Raw genomic sequence first — 23,598 nt, forward strand, 5'->3', positions numbered from 1 at the left:
GTTAATGCAGAGATTTTCTGGACGAATGGGGGCTTTAATGGTGCCTATTTCAGACATAGATATATTCATGGGAAATGGTTCAGCAACAGGCTACTTTGTATAAACAGTGTCGTAAATCTGTGTCTTACAGAAATACGTCAAATTTATTAATAAAGGTGAACAGTATATGGTATCTATTATAGAAAAACGTGTAATGGTATAGTGTGGTAAGACTATTAAACTAGCCAATAATTAGAGGGAGAGAAAATTAGAGACCCATGAGTGAATCTAAAAAGACAGAAAGATGGCAAGGAGAAGACATTAAAAATAGACTGTTCAAGATGACAGAAATGCAAGTAAAACTGCAAATATATGTGGCAACATATATTTATAGCACACTTGTTGGGTATAAGAAAAAAGAAAAAAAAACAGAGAGAAGAACAAAGAGAAGTCTAGTCTACAAAGCAAGTTGGAACTTGAAAAAGGAGGAGATGGCAAGGGTGTTTGATAATAAGAAAGCACAGGTGTGATAATTGACTTTCTCAGGATCTCTGTGAGCTTTTTCTTTATTTTATCTTAAATATTGGTATGTCCCAGATGGTCTGAACCCTGGCACTTTGTGATACTGACTCAATAAATGGGATTTTACTTATATAGTGTTGAAAACATGAGTTTTACTTTAGGAAGAAAACTCCACTAAAAGCCACCGAGTTTCTCCTGTTTGAGCATCAGCCTAGAACTGTGTTGAAGCTTTTACAATGCTAATGCAAGTTAGCTCAAAACTAGTTTGGACAAGAAGCCATCATTAAGAATTCCAGCCTTTTAAGGTATAGAGAAAGAATCTTTCTCATGCAGAGATCTTAGACCAGGTTACTTTATAGAAAGACCATTGATTTCCTCAGCCAAGTCCTAGTCAAGTCCTAGTCAAATATTTACTAGTTACTTTTTAGAGTGTTTTAAGAGCCCCATTTCTGAACTGTCTGTCTTCATCTTGACTGCATCTATACAGGCAATGTTAGAAACATCACCCATCATTATAGTAGCACCACAATAAGATGTTTCCTACTAGTTGTATAACCTCCATGGCCTCATCAGAATAGAAAACACAAAAAAAATTACAACAGCCTGCCTGTACCAACAATGAGCATGAATGTAGATGTTCCTAGGTGTTTGTAGACAAGACTTGAATACTAAGCCATGTTAGAACATAGCTTCAGAGTGGGATTAATACAACAGTCACTCATGAAAGCAAACTGCTTGGCTAAACCATGCCAGTTTTCTGTATCATCAGTGTCATGTAATCAATAGCTGAATAGCACTTCACAGAAACAAAGACTGTGTTTTTTCCCACTTAGTTTCCTTTCTTTATAATAAAATCCCTTGGTTTTGCATTAAAAGAAAATAATGAAAGAAAAACAAACTAGCTATTATCCCATGTGTATAAATTGTAGCATTTAACTTCTCAGAAGTCTTTCCTGCTAATCATTCTTGATTCCTTGAATTTCCAGTCAGTGAATTATCAACTAATTTATCACCTCACAGAGTAGGGATTATCTCCTTATCCCTGAAAATGAATGTTGCTGAGCTAGTCTTACGGACCCAAGTCTGTTTTTCCTACTTTTATGTTTGCAGATAAGCTATGACTACATTCTTATTAAAGTTAAAAATTTTAAATAAACATGTGAAGACTTTTTAGAACTAGACATTTGGAAAAAACTGATGTCCAGCTAAAAATTCATATTTTGTAGAATTCTCACCTTTACAACCAAAACTAGTTTCTCCCAGTGAGTGCTGAGAAACCAACCTGATTTTGGTTATAACACTGTTTCCTCCTAGAAGTCGCATGGTCCCAATGAATCAGCTACGGCACATCTATCTGTGTTCCCTTTAAATCCAATTGACTTATTACCTGTACCAGATTTTTATACTATCAAGCAATAAATTCTTGTACTCTGTTAGTTTAGTAATATAGGCTGTGGACAGCGTGAAACAGGGCTCTACAGAATTCTCTTGTCTTTTTTGCATTTGACCCAAACAAAGTCTGAACACTAGACCATATTTGTTTTGAGGTAACTGCCTAGACAACTCTGCAGGCAGGTACTACACAATATGATTATCAGAATCCTAGTGCCTGTAAACATAGAAACACGTGAAAAGAAAATACCACAACTGATGAAGTCCAATGAAGTAGCTTTAGACTAAGATGTAATTGGAATTTAGATCGATTTTTGAGTTCATATTTGCACTTACAGTGATTGATTTTTTTTTCTTGCTAGGTGCATAAAATATATTCAATCAAGATTGTGCATTATGAGTAGTTACTACATTTATAGAATTTGATAGAGATAGATTAATTCCAAATTCATTCCTTAATGTTTTTTTTTTTTTTTTTACAATTCATTATCCTGAAGTTATATCCCTAATACATTCTGAGTGTGTTGCAAAGTGACATAATGATAGTATATTCATTTCATAAAGTTTGTCTGTATTTCCTTAGGAGAGATCCAGAAATAGTCCCACAAAATGAATTATGTCCCCAAGACAAGGTAGAATTGGAAGCTTTAATTACATCTAAATGTCTAGCATGACCAGGTATTTCACCTGACTAAGGATTAAAATACAATCCAGCAATAATAGACAAGGAGTTTAGTTTGATTCTATTGTGACAGAAGTTACAAATATCAGGAAGGATAGCATGTAGTGCTGCTCAGATAAATGACTCTGTAAGGGACCCAGAGATGAAATTAAGTCCATTTTCACTGCTGTTAATAGTGGAAAGTACATTAATACATTTTAATGAGGAAAGAGCAAAGAAAAATTGTAGCCAGTCCACGGCATAAAAGAAATAATAGTGCACAGGGCAATATTGTGGTCTCTAAATTTTAACATTTATAACTTAGAATTCATCTACATATGTCTAGGCATAGTATTAGTGAAAAAGTTAAACACATGCCTTCTATCCAGTACATGCTAAACCTGGCTTGAAAGTGGATTGGACTGGTTAATGGGCAAATTGTGTTTAAATTCAAGCTGAGCATCACTGAGTTAGAAGCTTTCTACAAAGTTAAGAAACAATTGCATAGTATAAACCTCCTGTGAAATTTTTTTCTGACACTTCCTTTGAGATCCAAGAAAAGGGACTGTGACATTTAATGTATCTGATGAGAAAGACAAAACAAATTGTCCCTCTATGATTTGATGGCTCAAAGAAAGAAATATACTCTAAGTAAGTTATTTTTTATCATCTTTTAAAAACACAATAACTTAGATTAAATCCTGCAGTTGAATTTACAGCATTCAGTGAACTACCTGTTGCTTTCTAAGGCCATCTGAGAATGTTTTGCAAGAAATGATTCAACAGAATAACTTTTTTCTCATTCACTAAATGAAATGAAGACAGAAAGGACTGGTTAAATAGTAAGAATAATAAATCACATGAATAATAAAGAAGAGATAATGTACAATTCATGCTCAAGTCACTTAATACTTGTAGACACATAAAAAAAAGTTTTGTGAAGTAGGGTTTTCCCATATTTCCTTCCAAATTATCTCTAACAGCACCTGTTTTTAATGAACACATTTTTGCTTATCAAGCAAAACATTTCAATGACTTAGTTCTAGAATTTTGTGCTTTGTTTCCAGCTGAAATGAACAATTCAAGACAGATTTATCACCTTTTGAAAATACAATGCTGCAAAAATAAAAATCTGACACTACTTATTTAGTATACTGTTAAATTTCAGGATTGATATGGTCATTTCAACACTAAAGTGACTTTAACTTTGTTAATTTCCATTAACTTTGTTGGTGTAAAATCAAGGCCCTGAAGACACTGAAAATAATTTTTAATATCACTGTCCCAGTAAATCATAAAACCTACTGCATGTTCGCAGTATGCAATATGTCAACAGAAAAGACAAGAACTGACTTATAATAATGCTAGTAATTCTCTACTGAAGTTTCTTTTCCATATATCTTTGGATAAAATCCAAGGAATCACAAAATAATTTAGATTATTAAAAGATTTTCAACCACTGTTTTCATACTTATCATTTCCATAGTTCCCATGGAAACACAGACATTAATTTGCAAACATTTCTCAGCTCCTCCAGCTAGTGACAGGTTTGAGGTCTACCATATGCATTTTTGGTAGAGGGTCAAGTATGCACTGATAGTATGCTATTAGTCTATTTTTTGGTGTTGAGTTTTTTATTTTAATTTATAAAGATTAAGTTATCCTATTAAATCAAGCCATGAGTACTTCTAATTTGAGATCCAAGACTTGATTCTCTGTAACAGGTGAGAACCCTTGCCATTGTCAACGTGAGAGCAAAATGCTGCAAACTTTTCTTGGTGATTCTTTACATTTACTTTACAGAGATGCAAATAATAGTGTCTCCAAGGCAGTATATAATCAGGTTCCTGTAATGGCACAACGTAGAAGCTACTTAGGAGAAGACATGATTATTCTGCCAAAATGGAAAATCTTTTTTCTAAACATCTTCCAGCAGTTGGACTCTGACTGGCAAGCACGACATTTTCATTTCTTTTCTTATCTACCTGTTCATGTTGTCCTTAACATTATAGAGGGAGAATTCGGTTTAAAAACTGTTTAGTTCTACCCTTTTTTTTTTCAGTAATGTCTTCTGCAGATATAGGTTATTGCTAAAAAACCCCAAAATCATAAATCTGAAATATATTCCAACAGCACACATGCAAAAATCTGCTTTACATAGCCTGTATTATAGCTCAAAATATAATCAAATACCAGTTTATGACCTAAATTAATCAAGTGTAGCTGGGCAGTAATGCAGTCAAAAAGCCTTTGGAAATTCCTGTTATGTTGGTCTATATGGTCTACCTGACTAGAGAATGGCCACATTGTCTAAAACATAATATGGACCATACATTTTCAAGAAGGGATCATTTTCTTTCCACCATCCCTAAAAGGAATGCATCCCTGGCCACTCTCTTCCTCCATACCTCCACTTATTAGTTGCAGCCAGTTAGTGGATCACAGTTCAGACTAACCAGCTGCATCTGCGATACCAAGAAAGAAGCAGCAGTGCTGTAGAAATGTGTGATACAGCCTATGTAAGCTCCTACGCAGAGATTGCAGTATTCATGGTGTAGAAACTGTGTGAAGGTGCTGAGGCAGAGAGAACCATGTATTTTCTACCCTTTTCTCCCTGTTTTTTATCTGCAAAGTCCTTTAAAAGGTCATTTTTGATTCTTAGTGTTTGACAATTTTTTTCTCTCTTAGCTGTATACGTAGGAGATCCAGATACCATGAACTCCTCAATATCGATAAAGCTGAACAATCACAGTTTTAAAATTACTTCTAACTCTTGGTTTACTAACAGTCTCTCATAAACACAGACCTTTATCATCTGCCCTCTCATGATACTGAGGGCAATGTATATTTCATAAATTTGTTCAAGAGCATGCTCTTCTGATAAGTCCACTTTCTACCTACTCCACTCTTCTACTAAGAGAAGGTTTTTGATGCAATTTCCTGCATCAATTAAGTTTCCCATATTTATATTGCTCTTATCTTTTGTTATGGCTCCTTTTACTTCTCAACAGTCCTGCCCACCTACTAGCCCTCTAATAAACTTCCTGGCCTTGCTATACTTGATTACTCTGTACTCATATGTCTTTAATTTTCTGCTCCATCCTTGTAACTTTTATTATTTTCACATGATGTGTCAGTTTTGCATCCCTGTGCATTGACCTCAGCTGTACTGTATCTCCTTTTTAAGATCTCCTTCATGACTTGACTACGTAAGTTTTCTACCCTTGCCACATTACCAAACATAGCATTTCTTGCATGCATAGCCAGAGGCATGCCTTCCAACTAATTACAGTTGCTTATGTAGCCTGCACAGACGATCTAAGAATTTTAACTATGACCATAAAAACTAGAAGAGCTGTTTGGTTTTGTAGCCAGACTCTCCTTATCACACCACCACACCACCACATGTGAAGGCACACTAGCACCCTTCATCGCATATTTAGAGACTTCCTTCTGATTTCTAGCCTGAACTTGTTCACAGCTATTTTATATCCATTTTCATTTGTGACAGTGATGTCAATTTTCATAAATAGTTCTTTTTCATGAACGTCAAATCCTTCATTTCCTGTTATATAAGCAAAGAGAGAAACATATTCTCTTTTTCTTGTCTTCGGTTTGTCAAACTAAACCACTTATTTTCAGTCTTCACTTCAGCTCTCTCTATTTCAATCTGAGTTCACCTTTGTGGACTCACTGTCATCAGAAATATAGACTGCATTCTGCATGAGTCACAGTAGAAGCAGGTCCAACAGCATTAATAATTTCCTATTACAATCTATAGTTCAGCTACATCCTGGATTCATTATCACATTAGTGACTCACAGTCATCCTGTATTCACTTCATACAGATGTGTACCTCTCTTGTCCTTTTCATTCACAGCCTCATGTAGAAATTCTTGTCATTGTTCCTTGAGTGAAACTGCTCTTGGTATTACTGTATTTCATCCCTTCACCTAGTCCTGAAGATTATATGTTTTTTTTTCTAGTAGAATAGCCAGATCTACATGAATACTGAAATGCATTCCTAGGGAAATGTGCCATCAGAGACCTTCAGTAGGATACCTCACCTCGTTGTGCAGTGGCAATTTAAAAAACAAACAAACAAAAGCTCTGCATAAGACCAGTCCAAAAACTAAATTCTAGTGACTTCCATGAATAACCTTCGTATAGTTTCATACTTTATCTTGTCCTTGTCTTACCCGCCCGGTAACTGTTCTACCCCTTGACTTATTAATAGATGAATTTAGGCCTAAATCAAGGAAAAAAAAAAAGGCTTCCATTGCATTTTAAGAGTGATTTGGTTGAAGCAAGGATTCAAAGCATTAGGGAACTGCTTTTCTAGTCTGTCCAGGAAGTGTTTGAGCAGACTCGACATGGCTGAAGCTGATCATTATTACTTGTATTTGCCTTTTTAATCTTTATTAACAAAGTGCGCTCAGGGTTTTTTTTTTTCCTGGTCAGGAGACTGATAGCATATTTTATAGTGATTTAGATTCTGTTCCATGGACCTTGCAACAGTGGTATTCTCCAAGTCTTATGAATTGATTTTGCCATGTTGAATTTTTTATATACAAGTGGTACAAAACCCTTAATGAAAAAGCTTTTACTAATTTCTTCTAAGCAATATTACTTAGACAAATCTTAAATTATTTTATTAATCAGTATGCTTTTACCAAATCTAACAAAAATGTAAAGATTTATTGAAAAAACTCAGAGATATTTTTATCTGAAGAAATCAGAGATATAATATACATGTATTGTGTAACAAGCAGTGAAAGCCATTTTTGATATAGGTGCTTGGGGAGTGTCTTAAAATATACTACATGAATATGACTATTAATACTATTCATACTTAATCTTGGACATATATTTCCTAAACAAGGCAGAAAGCCCTTCGTATTTAACTTGTTTAAATGGACTGGTTTGAGTTTGGTTCTATCCAGCTCAAGAAAGCTTTCTTTATTTGTCACATACGTGATGATCACCATTCACAAAGTGTACAGCATTGTAATGAGCTCATTAAACAGGAGATTTTAGGTCGCTGTTCTTTGTAGGTGAACAATTAACAAAATATGTTAGCAATTAAAACTGCAACCAACATACAGGTCAAGGTTCCCAGTTGATAGGTCATAACATAACAAGATAGCCCCAAGTCAAATTCAAAGAAGTGTGTGAGTAAGCAACTATTACCTCTACAAGCACTTAGAAAATAATGAAGTTTAAACAGTCAGGTACAGTTTATCATAATTATGCCAAATAGTTCTTTTTGAAGGAGCAGTCCCACTGCACTGCAAGTGTGGTAGCATTTGGGCCTTATGGAACTGAATGGCACTGAAAAGAAAATGGGAACAGTCAAAAATAATATTTCAAAATGAGAGCAAAGTACACATTAGAAACTCCTTGAAGTATAGCAGAGGATATAAAGCAGGACAGCAAAAGTATCATAAAACTGCTTCATTTCCTATGCAAAGATATTAGAATTAAGTTTGAAAGACAATCTTCTTGCTCAAGTTAATGTTCCTCACAAACTGAACTCAGTTAAGGGTTACTATGAGTTTTTTGTGTTTAAGATGCTGTCAGTACATGATAATCCATACTGAATATAAATATAAAGAAGCACATCTGAAGTGTATTATGTACTAGAGTTACTCTGTATGCAAAATAGCAGTAGTATGCTTTGGTCATAACCTCTTCCAATTACATGCTAAAAAGGTCAGCAATAACTGTAATAAGAATTAGCAGTAATTTTCTCATCACTAAGGTTATTTTGATTAAAACAATTGCCTGAGATCTAAAAATCCAGCTGATTTTAAAGTATAAATGAAGAAAGGATTTTGGGGCATGAAAACAAGGTAGAATTTACTTTCTATTAATGGTATACATTACAACTGCTCCAGCTTTAAAATTATCTTCAAAAATTCACTGACATTTATTGACACATAGTGAAAGGAAGTTTTTATTTTTAAAATGTCAAACTGTTTTCCAGTAACTTTGGGAGAACTGAGTTAAATAAAGAAATGTCAAGAAAAGCTGAGTTAACTCATATCACACTATGAATTTTAGAGAGTTTTTTCCTTTTGACTTTCACTTTAATATGATAAATGAATTAAAACAAAGGTCTGCCTTTGGAATGTTTTGGCTTTTGCTCATATGGATAAAGAACTTCAAAGAAATTGATTACTAGTAATATATGGAAACTGTTGTTCTGATGTCATGATAAATTGTGTAAATAATTACCAAAGCCTGAACACAAAACAGAACAAGTTCTTGTTCTGTACAAAGAAGAAAAAGGAGAAGAAATAATTTAATGAATCCCAATAGTAGGTTGAAACTCTGAAAATTTCCTTCTACTATAGGGACTTCCTGTTCTTCCCCAGTACTGCTTCTTGCAGGGCACAGTAAGGATTGCTGCCTGTTAGAAAGGGCATGAGGGACATAATTAAAGCCTAAGGGCTAGGGGGAATAGGTATGAAGGCTGCTCCAAGTCATGGGGTAGGAAAACACTTTTTTTTCAAGCCTTGGTACACTGCCTTGCTTCCTGCCCCCTACATTCCACCTCGACAAGGTTTTAATTAGTACAACTGGAATAGCATGGAATTACAGTGGAACTATTCCTGATTACAGCAGTAAATTAAATAAGCATTAGGGTATTCAAATTTAGCAGTGATGCCCACAGACAAAAACAAAAAAATAAAAAATCACAACATCAAGTAGCTTAAAAATGAAAACAAACTTAATTTGAGAGAAATTAAGAAAACGTATCTGGCTAGTTTCCACTGAAAGTGAATACTGCTGTGCACCCTGCAAGGCTTCAAAATTTTGCCAGTCTGATGTTGGAGGAAAAGCTACAGCAGCTTGACAAGAGAAGAGCTTCATGATGGATTACAACTCTTGTATGTAATTTCAGAAACTCAAGTATGTTGTTTACATGTTCTAGGAATTTGGTAAACTCAGATTTTCTGGATGAGATTATTTTTAACTAACAAGTTAGAAACACTTTTAAGAGAAACACTCCCTATTGCCATAAGGTGTCCAGAATGACAACAAATAAAGGATAGAGTTTTTTCCTAAGATTTTTACAGGGCTGTGGAAGGTCCTCGGTAAAGGATTTGGGATTCCAAAGCTTTGCCAGGAAATGCAGAAGAAAGTAGAAACTTTCTTTTCTATAAGAATGCTGCTGAAATCACTTGTCACTCACCTGTTTCTCCAAATACAATTCCCAACGTTCAGTTTTCATTAATGACAGAATGGCTCTTTTAATACCAGTAGTGCTAGTCAGAAAGAACATGGTAAGGAACCGAGCAAGGTGACACGTGGGAAAGGCAAGGATTCTCATGTTACAACACTTGCACACTACTTGGTCTATTTGTTCCACAAAAGGTTAAGAAAGCACCATTTTCACCAATGAAGCCTGGGAGTTTCTGGCTTAGGCAATAGACAGCATAAGACATTACATGCTTCCTTTCCTTACTGAATGGACTCATTCCTGCCCATAAAGGAAGCAATTTTGCTCAGAAAACCTGGTACATGGTTTATTTCCCCACAGTGGAGCTTAGTGGAGCTTAATTTATATCACTTTAATTTTTTCTTGCAAATGGCTCTGAGGTACTGCTATTATTCAATGCACTTTAACATGGCTTTTGATTTTTGTCCTTACAGTTTTTCTGATTAAGTAATATGTTAACTCTCATACCTTCATTATCTCATTTGAGAGGTGAAGTGCATGATGATAGCAGAAGGAAGAACAGTAGTTTAAGTAATGTCCTTGTACTGCAAAATGTAGTACATGGAAAATAGGTTTGATGTTTCAAAATGGGGTAGGAAGGTAATGATGAAACAGTTATTTTTCAGTTATGCATTTGTGTTTTGCAGTGCATACACAGGGAAAATGAGAAAGGTTAACATGCAAAAGGAAGTTCACAAGAGGATTAGTTTAAACTGATTTTCCACAGTAAAAGAAAAAGGAGGGGAAAAAAACAACTGGCTAAAGCTGTATTTGAAGTAGCTCACAAGTCAAACCTTTTAGTTACTGAAGATGACTGCTTGTTTCAAGAAAAAATAAGGGTAGCACTAGACACAAATCTCTTCCTAACTAAAAAACAGCATCCCAGAATGTCGCACACATAGACTAAATATGATACACAGTACAAAGTTATATCAACATAGGATTCTTTGCTTTATATAGGAAAATGTCCTTTATATAATCAGATCCTTGCTGACGTGGGATAAGGATTTTGCCTATATTCCTAAAAACATCTGTGCAAAAATTTGTTTTCAGGGAGCAGTAAGGATTCAGTATGAATCAAATGTTACACCTAGTATACGCACAATAGTGACTCTTTCTGTCTTCTGTTACCACATATATATGAGCTAAACTTCAGTAGAATCATAGAATCATAGAATAGCTTGGGTTGGAAGGGACCTTTAAAGGTCGTCTAGTCCAACCTTCCCTGCAATAAGCAGGGACATCTTCAACTAGATCAGGTTGCTCAGAGCCCTGTCCAACATTGACCTTGAATGTTTTCAGGGATGGGGCATCTACTACCTCTCTGGGCAACCTGTGCCAGTGTTTCACCACCCTTATCATAAAAATTGTCTTCCTTATACCTAGTCTGAATCTACCCTCTTTTAGTTTAAAGGCCCTTGTCTTATTGATACATGCCCTATTAAAAAGTCTGCCCCCATCTTTCTTATAAGGCCTCTTCAAGTATTAAAGGCCACAATAATGACTGCCCAGGGCCCTCTCTTCTCCAGGCTGAACAGTCCCAACTCTCTCAGACTGTCTTCATAGGAGAGATGTTTGAGCCCCCTGATCATTTTCATGGCCCTCCTCTGGACTCGCAACAAGAGGTCCATGTCCTTCTTATGTTGGAGGCCCCAGAGACACTCCAGGTGGTGTTTCACCAGAGCGGAGTAGAGGGCCAGAGGCACCTCCCTTGACCTGCTGGCCACACTTCTTTTGATGCAGCCCAGGGTGGAGTTGGCTTTCTGGGCTGTGAGCACACATTACTGGCTCATGTCCAGAAAAGGGAGTTAAATTATTTACACACAGATAAATCATGTGAGAGAAAGCTTATAACTGAAAAGAATATATATATATGTGGACTTAATTCTAACAGGATTAGTGTAGTGTCTTCATACACACATAAATGCCAGGAGAGGTTCTGGAAAAAAGAAAAGCTGGGGTGGAAAAGCATCAACCTGACAGAAAGACTTAGCTTAACTAACACTGCTATATACCAACTATAGAATAAAAAGTGCAGGTAGGTTAGTTCTGCTTTTGTTCTAAAACAGAAAGTTTTGTGAACAGCTAATCTTCATAGTTTTCTGCTAATTTTTTTTTCCATTAATTTCTTGAAATCCTGGACCTGAATGTACTGCTAGTCCTGATAGGGAGGAAAAAAACAGATGAACAAATGTCAAGACAGAAGCCAAGTTTCAGCTGAATTTTCATTAAATATGTGGATTCTCCACTTTCTGCCATGTTCAGTAGCATCTAAGCAATCATATGATATACAGGATATATTTTACTATTTTCATTTCAGTTATGAGTGTTTAGTTTGTCAGCAACCAAATCTGCTTGATGATTTATCTATACTTCCATCATATTCTTAATTGATAAGAAGTTCTCAAAGTATGGGGTTCTTTACCAGGCTTCTTTCAACCCCAGGTGCAGACACTGTGTTTTAGGCACTATAACATGAACACTACTGTTGGCTGTAGTACTACTTCACTTGACTATAATCATAAAACATTTATCAGATGAGGGCATGTAGACCAGATTTTACTGACTTTCAACACATTGGGATCCTCCGTCATGTGACAGAGAACACATGCTACACCAGGCAGTAAGAGGAAAATACAGCCATAGACCATTCATCCTTACTTTTGGGTAGGTCTTTCCTGATGTAAGAGCTTCAGTACCCATACACAGCTGAGTTTCCACCTACAGTGGCAGGTTTATCTTGGACTGGTTTTAATCTTTACTTCTAAATCACAATAAACAGAAGGAAACTTCATACTTCCTCCTGCTGATTTTACATCCTCATACTTTCAAACACCAAACAGCATTATTCAAGTGAAATGCCTTGAAAACTATGGTTTTTAGTAAGGTCAACTATGTTGCATTTCTTAGGAAATGCTGAAGAATTAAGGTGCTTTATTGAGTGCTCAAAAAGAAGCGTTCTGTCTCAAAGCAAAAAGCTTAGCTTTTCTCTTAATTACCATTTTCTTCAGTACAAGTGGTCGAGACATGAAAACAAGATGTACTTCCATTTACTGAAATGCTAGGAAACATAAGGTCGCAAATAAAATTTATGTATTATGTACTAATGAAGTGCTGCTCCCCTTAACTCCATGACAGGCCTTTTTTTACACTCATATGAAGTGTAATAACCTTATCCTCAGATCAGAGAGTGTTTGAAAATTGATTGAATTAACTTGAGCAGGGGGGAGAGGGAAGGTGAATTACAAAGTGTTTATCTTTCACTGACCCCAATGCCATATCTATTACACTGTGAAGAAAAAAAATGTGTCATTTCTGAACTTGCTATGTTCTTTATTTCTAAGAAAAAATTTGGAAGAGTGGAGACCTTTTTTTTCTAAATATTATCAAGAAGAAGTAACAAGACCAATCTTCTCTTTCCAGACACTTTTACTGCATAAGCAATGTAAGTTTTCACCACTACAGAATGCAAGTTTCAGGCACTATTATGGACACTACACAACCACTTAGACACTACACAACTACCAGCCTGAATGAGCTACCACCTTCCTTGGTTTACAACCTATCTTTCGTTCTTGTCTTGAATCATAAGACTTTCCTGCATGAGAGATTGTGGAACACAGAAGTAAAAAGAAAAAAAAAAAGGTAGACACTAAAATAAAAAAGCACTTAAAACTCTGCAACTGTGGATAGCTGCATCATACTGTTTTTTTAAATCTGTGTGGTATAATCATGTACAGATCAGCAACAATGCAGCAACTGGCAGATATATAAAACCCAATAAAATTAAGTTTTAAATAGTTTCAAAAATGCAGATAAAATGAAGATTTATAGGATATCTTGGGAGCAGATAGAATGGTGGCTCCCTGATTTGAAGGAATACTTAGCATAACATTGAAGAGAACAAAGTGATGGTAACAGTGCCTTGTTAGTGGGGAAAAAAACTAGAGCCTTACTATGCATGATCTTTTTACACCTCTGTAAGGTAACGTTCTCTAAGATACACTGTACTTCACAGGACAACATGTAGAGCCATTACAGGAGTCCCCCTGAGGACAGATTGCCCAAGAGAAAAAGCTATCCTCTTGAAGCTCTATAGACCAAAGTCTAAAAAATTTTTATATTGTTAATTCATGGTAAGAGATTATGACTGATGAACATATTGATAGAAGTTGTCAGGCAGTAGTTTATGACAAAATTCTTTCAATGAATGGAAGATATGTTAACAGAAAACCTCTGATGATAGTTAAATAGTTATCTTCTTTATGATAATAAAGGAACAGAAATTAAGAAAATAAGAAATGTATTAATACATTCATTTGTTAGAAACCGAATGTAAATATGTACATACTTTCTGCTCTTTTTCTTTTTCCCTCACAATCTAATTACATCATTTTTGTGCAACATACATAATAACACTCTCATCAGTAGCATTCATCCTGCCATTTCACTCACAGTACTTTTTATCCTACTTTTTTCGTTATTGATCGGTGCACTGGTCAACACAAAACTGTTCAATTTTTTTTAAAATGTAGACTATCTTACTCAGCTTGTTACACTGGAAGTATTGTGCATACAACTGAAATTAGTTGTTTGCCTGTAAAAATATCTATGATTGCTTTTCCACTTCGCGTCTATGGTAGCAAGTATCAAAGAAACATGAGAATAAACACAGTATTTGTGCAATATTTCTACGGAGAAAAAGAATGCACTATCCTCCACTAATGATCATCCATGGCAACTAATCTGAACAGATAACTTGTCTTAAAATATCCTCATCTACTCTCCAATAATGTACCTTGACAAAATACCGGTTCAGTAGTCAAAATGACCTCCTATCCAGAATCAGAGCCTGCACAGTTTTTTGTGAAGTGAAATGAAGACAGGAGACAAATGAGTACCATATAAGGAAGCGATAGGAGACCACCATGCCATAACTATAGTGGATTTGGAAATTTCTTGTTCCTTCCTGTAGGAGAGGAAGGAACTGTAATGATGGAATATCCACACACATAGTTTTGCCTGAGTTTCTTTTATTCTTCCCTGGTTGAGCAGGGAAGTTGGACCAGATGATCTCCAGAGGTCCCTTCCAGCCTTAACCATTCTGTGATTCTATGGTTCTGTGAACTCTATAGAAGACACAGTGTCCAGCAAAATATAGGACTGATATCTGTGTTACAGGACATTATGTGTGTATTGCCATGTTCTTTCTCCCTAGCCATCAGCTAGTTACATCACAGGAGTAGTGTATCACTGACTTAAGCCTTAAACACAGTTACTTATCACTGACTGACCCAATTTGAAAGATTACTTTTCTCTAGTTCACTACTGTCCCAAAGTCATCCCTAGAACTAAGTAGGATGGAATAGCTGAGGACGAGAGCTATTTCAGTGGAAAATCTGGCAACTTAATTCAAATCAAGTCCTATAGCAGTTTAAACACTAGACTATGCATAGGAACAGAAGAACAAACATTCAAACACTGTTTTGTTCACTCTGGCATGAATATTGTAATCACTTAAATCACTAAGTAGCATTTATTGAATGAATTTGTTAAGCATATATCTAAGCAGTCAAGACCTGAAAATTTACATCTAAATGTTCATCAGTACTGCTGTTCCACTGGAGTAGGAGGATTGTAGTAACTCCATATTACAACTATATTTAGTTTTATGTATGATAACATAACAACTATACCTCCAGTACAACTATTAGTAATGATGTACTTACATTAACATAAAGCCATCTTATGTCAACCTATGTCATCTAGTCCCTGGAATACTATTATGCCACTAAACCAACGTAACAATATTCATTTTACTAAAGGAGTTAGAACATTTTAACTATTACAAAATAGTTAACATAATATCAGTTTTGTGTTTAGACAAGTCCCTTCATCAGTTTACAACCTGTTTGCACCTGGGAGATTTTCATTATGAAATCCAAGTAGTTCAAGACCTTTACAGGTTTCTGAATATTTAATATTTTCCTCAAAGCCTAATTTTTGGAAGTGAATGAATCCATAAATCTTTTCCACTTTTTTTCCACTTTTAAAAAAAACTGTAATTGAAGCACAGAAAATTGTAACCAAATGTTCTGAAAATCAGTATACAATCTACTTGGAGATTTTCTTTCTTGGTGTCTGACTGCTGCTGTTTTAACATTTGGGGTTGACAAAAGGCCGAGGCATTTTTTTCTTTCAATGGATAAAAGCAGAAGAACTCACCTAAGCACATATTAGTGAATCCAGAATGACTTCTGCTTTCAGTATTTGGAAGAAGAAAACCCTCCAAATCCATCAACTTAAAACACCTGCTTTTGCATAGGCCTTTCAAAATATCTTCCAGTTTTCTTCTTCCATGAATAAACATTAAATATGTGTGCCTTAATTAAAAGTTTTTCCACTTGAGGTCTTGCATTCCATCTCAGTCGGCTCCTCCTTGTCAGACTGTAGTTTCAGTATTTATGACTTTACAGTGCTTTACATAACAGCCAATTGGGTATCAAGTCACTCTTTTCATAGGGGTGAATACTCTGTAAACTGTTTTACAAAAGGAATTAAAGTATTACAACACAGTCAACCAGCCATAATCTGCAGTTTACTGAGACAGTTTTAATGGTCTGTAATTTTAAATGGGTGCCACTTGTTAGTAAGTTGAAGAATAATTAAAGCCCCTAGTTCTTTGGGACATTAGTTTAACTGTGCTACTGCAGAGAGATGAGAAATATCAGAGACAATTTCCTGAAAGAGTAAAAGTAATATTCAGATTAGAACTATTCTCCTATGACTTTGGACTCAACACTTCATCTTGGAACAGAATGAACCATACAGAAAGTATGGAATAACTCAGTAATCCGTTACCCCATTACTTCAGAGCAATTAAAATGTGGTAAATAGGGGGAAAAGAAGTCTTGTATTTGAATTCAAAAATTTTCTTTAAGCAAACTCGTGGTGAAACTCACAGACTTTTGATAGATTTCTGGTGGTATGAGTCAAAAGAACTGGAAAGGAACTTTATTACTGCCAGATTGGATCAATAATTCAGGATTTCCGATACCAGCTGCTAAGCATCTCTAACACAAAAAGCGCCACAAAAACAAAAACAAAGGGGACCTCACAAAGCCTTTCACTTGAAGAACCTGAGTGCACCTGAAAAGGTTTGCTTCTTGCACTTATTACTTACAGGCCTATGGTCTGCTGCATTACCACGTGAGAGATTTACAATCACTTCGGGGGTTTGTAGATCACTCTTAGTAATAAGTGGCTTTAGCTCTGAAGACAGTAAATCAATGGTTTCAACAATCCTAAGAGTACAGTATTAAAAGATTCCATTGTTCTACAGAGAACGCTGAGCACTTTGCACACAGGTGCCTGAAAGTAATTGATGGCAGAGATCCTTTCTTAGGTATGCATGCCTGAACTGTATTCAATTCAGGGCCATTCTCAAAATGCCATTGTTTTCTTATGTAATTCACACAAGTTGCCATTGTACATTTCCTATTCGTCAAGGGATGTAATCTGAATCTTGTCAAATTACACTGTCCTGGTATCTTCTTCCCTACTCTAAATAATTAAGACTTGATACTTGCAAGACATAGAGGGGGAAGGGGAAAAAGAGAGCTATGTGTTTCAGAGAAGCAGGAAGGATGGGAAAAGGATGAGTAATGTACAAGAGTAAAATGGAAATAACATGTGGAAATAGGCATCCATTTACAATTCATAAATTTAATAAAGACATGCCTTACACAGTTGCTCCTAGGACTGGAAATACTAAGCTGTTATTCTGTGTTGGAAATGTTTTTTTCAGCTGCTTAAAATGTTGCATACAAAATGTAATTCCTTAGAAGTCAGAGATTTTACAGTACTTAACATTCTCAGCCCATAGGTATTCTAAACTGCACTTTACAAGAGGAAATACAGTATCTTACTAAAATGAAGACACTCAAGTTATGTAACACACTTGCCAGCACAGATTTATAGCATTTCTGTGTAATTGTTTTTTAAGATAGATAATAAAAGGCTATATCCAGTAAGGAAATGCATATGCCTCCCTTATAAGTATGCCAACCTGTTCCAGCTTCTTACGAGTTCACAATAAAAGTAAAAGACACATTTTTTCCTTGTTGTCTTGTTCAGGATACGGGGGAAGCCAAGTCCAGACTATCTAGTCACAATGCAAAGTCCTTTTTCATATTATCACTTGTGAATGAAAGCAGCTTTTAAAAAGCACTACGATCATGACAAGGCTGGTAGTTTAAGCTTTGCAGGGTCTGGTAGTATCTTCAGAATTTGAGTCTCTGACTCCATTTTCAGTTAAATATTTCCAACAAAGCTCCGCTAACCATCCTTCAACATTTCTTCCTAAAGATGTTATTTACTGAAGAATTGCCAACAGAAGAGCTATTCTCACATTTTTGCTTTTATTAAAACAGTACCCTAAATCACTTTCTCTAAGTAATTGACACTTTTCACTCGTGATAAAATGCCAGGAGGAGAAATCTGGGAGTCAAATGGGCTTTTGTTTTGACAGTTTGCTTTGGAGGGAGGGGTATTGATTTCTTCAAAGAAAATATTGCCTCAGGAGTCTAAATTGGATGAGTTGTTAGACCTGCATTTCACAGTGCCTTCCCTAGCCCATCCCTAACATGCTTAAAATTCTCCACAGCAATTGTGTTAACAAAATACTCCGAAGAGCTCCTTCCTCAGAGTAGTTTGAGACAATATGAAGGGACCTAGGCGTGCAGACACTGGATCATTTGTAGGAACCCATATCTCTGTAAGTTTAGAGATACAGTGTGCTTTGCAGTTCATGGCCTCCTGGAGTCTCAAGAGCTGATGGACTCAACGAGTCCATCTAACACAGTATCTTTTTGAGATATCACTAGGCCAGACTTCTCCTAAGTGTTTGTTTGTTGTTATTGAATCACTTCTTCCCCCTCCTCCAAAGCACTGTGACATTCCTGAAGATGGATTTACCAACTGCCCTGGATTCAAATTTCACTCTCACTTTTAAATTTCTAATATAAAAGCCTTTAGAATTTGTGTGCAACTACACAGACATTAAAAAAACCCAACCTTTTGTGACATTCTTAGACTCACCATAAACTATACAACAAAAACAGTTGGCAAGAGGTTTGACTTACAGATAATGAAAAGGCTATGTGCCCTTCCTCATTCCTGTTCACAGTCACTCACTCTCCCACTGTTTCCTACAGTTGCTTATCTGCTCCACATTGAACAAGTTCAAGGGGCTAAACGGACAGAAGGACTGCTTTGTAGGGTTTTTAAATTTTATTTAAATGAACTATCTTTCTGAAAAGTGTTATAGTACACAAAAGGGATTTAAACCTTTTAGGAATTTTACAAGTTCCCCAACATAATCTCCAATGAAAATAGAAATACAATCTCTCATCTCCTAGGGTTTTGAACAAGTGTAGAAGCATGCAGTGAATATCCCCTAAGTAAAAAGCATACTTTTGTTTTTGTTTTGCAATAAACAAAATATCAGAAATATCCTCAGAAAAAAAAAATTGTATACAATATTCAGAGTTCAAACTATTTCTCTTTTGCTCATTTTTAGCTCCTAAGCTGATTATTACTTTCCTTCAATTTGTTTCCAAAGTTGTTTTCTGATCTCCCTCCTAATTCTGGATTTTCCTGTAGCAGACTTCCCTGCCACTGTTTGTATCTTCTACATGTCTGTTTATTAAAAGGTTATTTTCAAGATGTGATCTATTAAAGACATATAAAGAAGGAGAGCATATGAGGAAGTGAACCTAGAAAGCATGTGCAAGGCTGGTCAATGTGCATGTGTCTGATCTTAAATCAGAACTATACTGTGCAAGTACGTTGATTAAAAATGGTACACCCTTTAACAACTTTATCAACTGCAGGAAATGCCCTGGTCTATAACTATATATACACACATGTATGTATGTGTTTGGACTATTTCATCGGTATTGCTTGTTTCATCTGGTGAACTGAGGTACCAGGAAGTGGACACCCGAAGTCCACTAGGAGGGTTCTCAGCTGTACCTCATATACCTTCTTCATGTAGATAAGAAGGTTTTCTGGCTTAGCTTTACACACGTAAGTAGTCTGTTGGCCTTTTCCCATAAGGATACTCATCTGTAGTGATAAGAGAGCCTATCAAAAGAGGAAATAAAGATCATTAGCCAAAGAGGAATACAGTGTACCTTAAAATGAAGAGTTGGAACATTTCAAATTAAGAGGGCCAAATCAAATCAACAGTACACTGAGATGCATCAAAAGTTTCATAGTAGACACAGACTAATTATTTACTATACTGCATGAAAGTCAACTGTATGAGGACTCTTATTCCACAGTTTCATTTGTAGCAATACTTAGAATTGCCCAAGAGATATAAGTATTTTTCACATTAAAAAAAAAAAAATACCAGCTCCCTTCCCACAAACCGAAAACACTTCATATATTTGGGATGCTTATGAGATTTCACATACAATAGTTCATGCTGCATAATACTTTGTCAGCACCGATTTACATTCTGAATGTAGACAACATGAACATCGTCCCAGAAAATCCACAAGAATCTCCTACTGAATACACATCTCCCCAAGCCACGTAACATCATGAACTGAAACTTAAAAAAAAAAAAAACAAACAAACAAAAAAAAACCCAACAAAATGCACAACAAAACAACAAAACAAAACAAAAAAACAAACAAAAACCCCACCCCCCTGAGGTTATTCTAATGCAAGAGAAGGCAAAGTATTGTCATACCCTTTTCATCCCCAGCTACAAATCGCAATTCCCAGAATGCCCTTTGCTAACCCAATTGCCTATCATCCACCAGCAAAATAGCTCTCCCAGCTTCTGTAGCCATGGAGAAGTGAACTTGCATGTATAAGAACAGCTCCTCCCCTGCTGAAAAATCCACAGCAAAACCAGAATTTTGACTCCACTACCTTTGCCCTCCTTCAGGTAGTAAAGCAAGAGACGCAAGAGCAGATATTCTCTTCCTCAGTTCTTTTATGTCTGCTTTTTGAATGTACAAAACTTCTTTGATTTAGCACAACATTTTTGCCATTTGAAGTCTTCTGATACATTGCTGGTCTACTTTCCAGAACCCCTGATACACCAAGGCAGATGGGAGGATGACAAGTTTGGTTTTTTCAGTTCCCTTTCTCATTGACTTATATGACCTTCATGCCTTCTTCATCAATAAGCTGATGAACAGTGAGTGTACATTCCTGCTTTTCTGTATTTTATTTGTGACTGGTGGGCAAAGCAGGAGCATTCATAGGCTCTCAGTGGAATACAGCAGTTGTCCATTGCTTCTTCAGAGACAATGTCCAGAGTAGTATAGGATTGGAATTACAAATGTGAAGAGAGAAAAGAACAAAGTTTGAGAGCTTTGGGGAAGAAAAATGATGGAATTGATGATAGATCCTATCTACTAGTAAGTAACATGCTCTGTGCAGCTGTGAAAGAAGTCCAAGAATTTAAAAACAGAACCAGCAACATTCAGGTCCTGAACTCCAACAACATTTTGTGCTTTATCAAGAGTTTATACTGAGGACTTAATAGTAAAATGGCTCATCTTAATCCAAGCTAATCCAGGCCGTTGCAATTTAAATATAGGACACTGTAACTGTCCTGTTAACTTCACTGGGTTTCTGACACAGCACTGACGAATGTTCAGCACTAATATTACTCTGTACAACTTTGGCACGTGTACAAAATGGCAAAAGCTTAATAGCACAGAGGGTAAATACTTTTTTTAAATTAGTATGTCAAAAAGAAGGTTCAAATGAGCAACCTGTGTATTATTAGCACAATTTTATAGGGACTCAATATTCTCACTGTTTTTTCCTGTATCTGTTTTCCCCAGCTTTCTACTTAATATAATCCACCAATAAAAGTAAATTAAAACAAAACTGTATTTTTATGTAATATAGATAATGCAGCAACCATCTGAACACAAACTATTTGCAAGGTTTAGTCCAACAGTGGTTCAGATAAAAATATTTAGTTATACATCTATGATTAAGCAAGTGATATCCAAGGTGCAAATATCACTGAAAAATACTTTACAATATCACCTGTACATAACTTACTCCTGATTGAAAAAATATTTTATTTGGATTCAGAAATAGCATTTTCCACCCAAGTCTTACTGTGTTTAGCTTATGTGCTAGACTGAATATACCTAAGCACAGCTTTTTATATCTTTAATTCTCTGTGACATGCAAAATCCATGGAATGTGATTCTGGTATCCTAAATTAGTATTAACAGTACAAGTACAGAAAAGTATTAGTAGGATTTTCAGCTGATCATACCTTCTGAGTTCAGACTGATTTTAGAGATGATTTTTTGAAAATTGAAAATGACATTTTCAGTGGCAGCCAAACTGGAGGTCTGGGTTTAGATCCAAAGGTAAAAGGACTGAAAATAATAGCATCAAGCAAATAAAATACATTCCAATTAAACAATGACTCTTCTAGTTCAGCACTGTTATTAATATAAGATTACTTTTGGAAAAGTTACAAAGTTCAGAACACAAGAGTTAGGGCATGCGTATAAATTCACTTAAACTACACTGAAGTTAGACTAAGTCCTTGCTTTTCACTGATTCCAATTTCTTGAAAAAAATTGTGTGCTCTAAAGCTTGTGTTTTTTCAGCTGCATCAGATGTTCTGATAATACTTACCTTTCTCTATAAACTATGCTCTTTCACTAACTCAGCAATACACTGCAAAGCAGAGAATGCTAAGTTCATATGTGTAGTTTGCCGTGTTTATTTCTGATGGTGCTAGCTAATATAGCTACTAATCATAATTGGTAGAACAGCATATCGTAAACTGGAATAGGTATTGTATAAGCAACAAGGCCCGATTTCTGTTTCATTTCTGTAAAAAGCTTTTCCCGGGAGCAACAATAATGCAAGATTTCAAGGAATTGCAAGAGTTTGCAAGGAATCAGATGCAGAAGCCACAGTCCTAGGCGCTGAAAATGAACGAGGTAACCTACTGGGGCAGCTGAACATCACACTGTTAAGCACCGTGCAATATTATGAAATCAGGACAGAGTACAGTAAAACCCCTGGAAACGGGTCAGTGGACTTATGATAAGCTTTCTTCGTTTACGCTGGGTGGGAGAAGGAGAAGGGGGAAGGCAAAGGGAGAGGACATGTATTAATATGTAACTCCAGACTCACCGATTTTGGCCAAGCTGGCCACAAGTATCCAGAGTGTAATGACATAAGGGTCCTTGACGTGACTCCATTGGAAAGAGACGATGGCAAAGCTTTGAGGCTGGCTGCTATTTATAGGGCTTCCCGAGCTTCTCTGTCCCAGCGCGGCTGGGAGAGCCATCAGCCCCAGGAGGAACCCCACTCCAGATACCTGCCTCATCTTCAAGCCACACAGCAAAACCCTGCTTCCCCTTCCCGGAGAAATCCCGCCTCTTCGGAGGTCGTTGGGGGCGAGGTCCTTGTTCCTTCGCAGAGGTGCGACCGAAGACTGCGGACCGCGGGACTCCGGTGCGTTCAGCGGGCCGGGGGAGAGAGTCCTATGCCTCCACCGTCGATACGGCTGCACCGGCTTGCTCAGGTGCCGCTTTACACGGGGTGGCCAAGGAGGGGTCAGGGACTCTGTGCATAGGCAGATGCTTCGATCTAGGGACCTGCTGCTTGCCCGCACCTGCCTTTATCAGGCTGTTCCCGAACGGCCGGAGGCGGAGCTTTCCTGCCGCTCCCGCGGAGGCTGCAGTGCGGAGACAGCGATGCCCTGACTTTCGGGATCAGCAGGGGAGCTCTGTTCTGCCGCGGGGATGTG

General features: G+C 36.5%; 1 protein-coding gene across 1 annotated transcript in view; it reads right to left on the reverse strand.

Annotated features, from left to right (window-relative positions):
• The window catches only part of SLC9A3 (solute carrier family 9 member A3), a gene marked incomplete at both ends in the record, with an annotated part of 49,970 nt that extends 26,795 nt beyond the window's left edge, over positions 1-23,175 (reverse strand). Inside the window, one exon of the mRNA XM_082499679.1 lies at positions 22,980-23,175. Within this exon, the coding sequence (XP_082355805.1) occupies positions 22,980-23,175 (196 nt within the window). The remainder of the gene's footprint in view (positions 1-22,979) is intronic.
• Between the last annotated feature and the right edge of the window lie 423 nt (positions 23,176-23,598).

Source organism: Vanellus vanellus, assembly GCF_965231255.1.
Source record: "Vanellus vanellus genome assembly, chromosome: 2".
Taxonomy (NCBI): Eukaryota; Metazoa; Chordata; class Aves; order Charadriiformes; family Charadriidae; genus Vanellus; species Vanellus vanellus.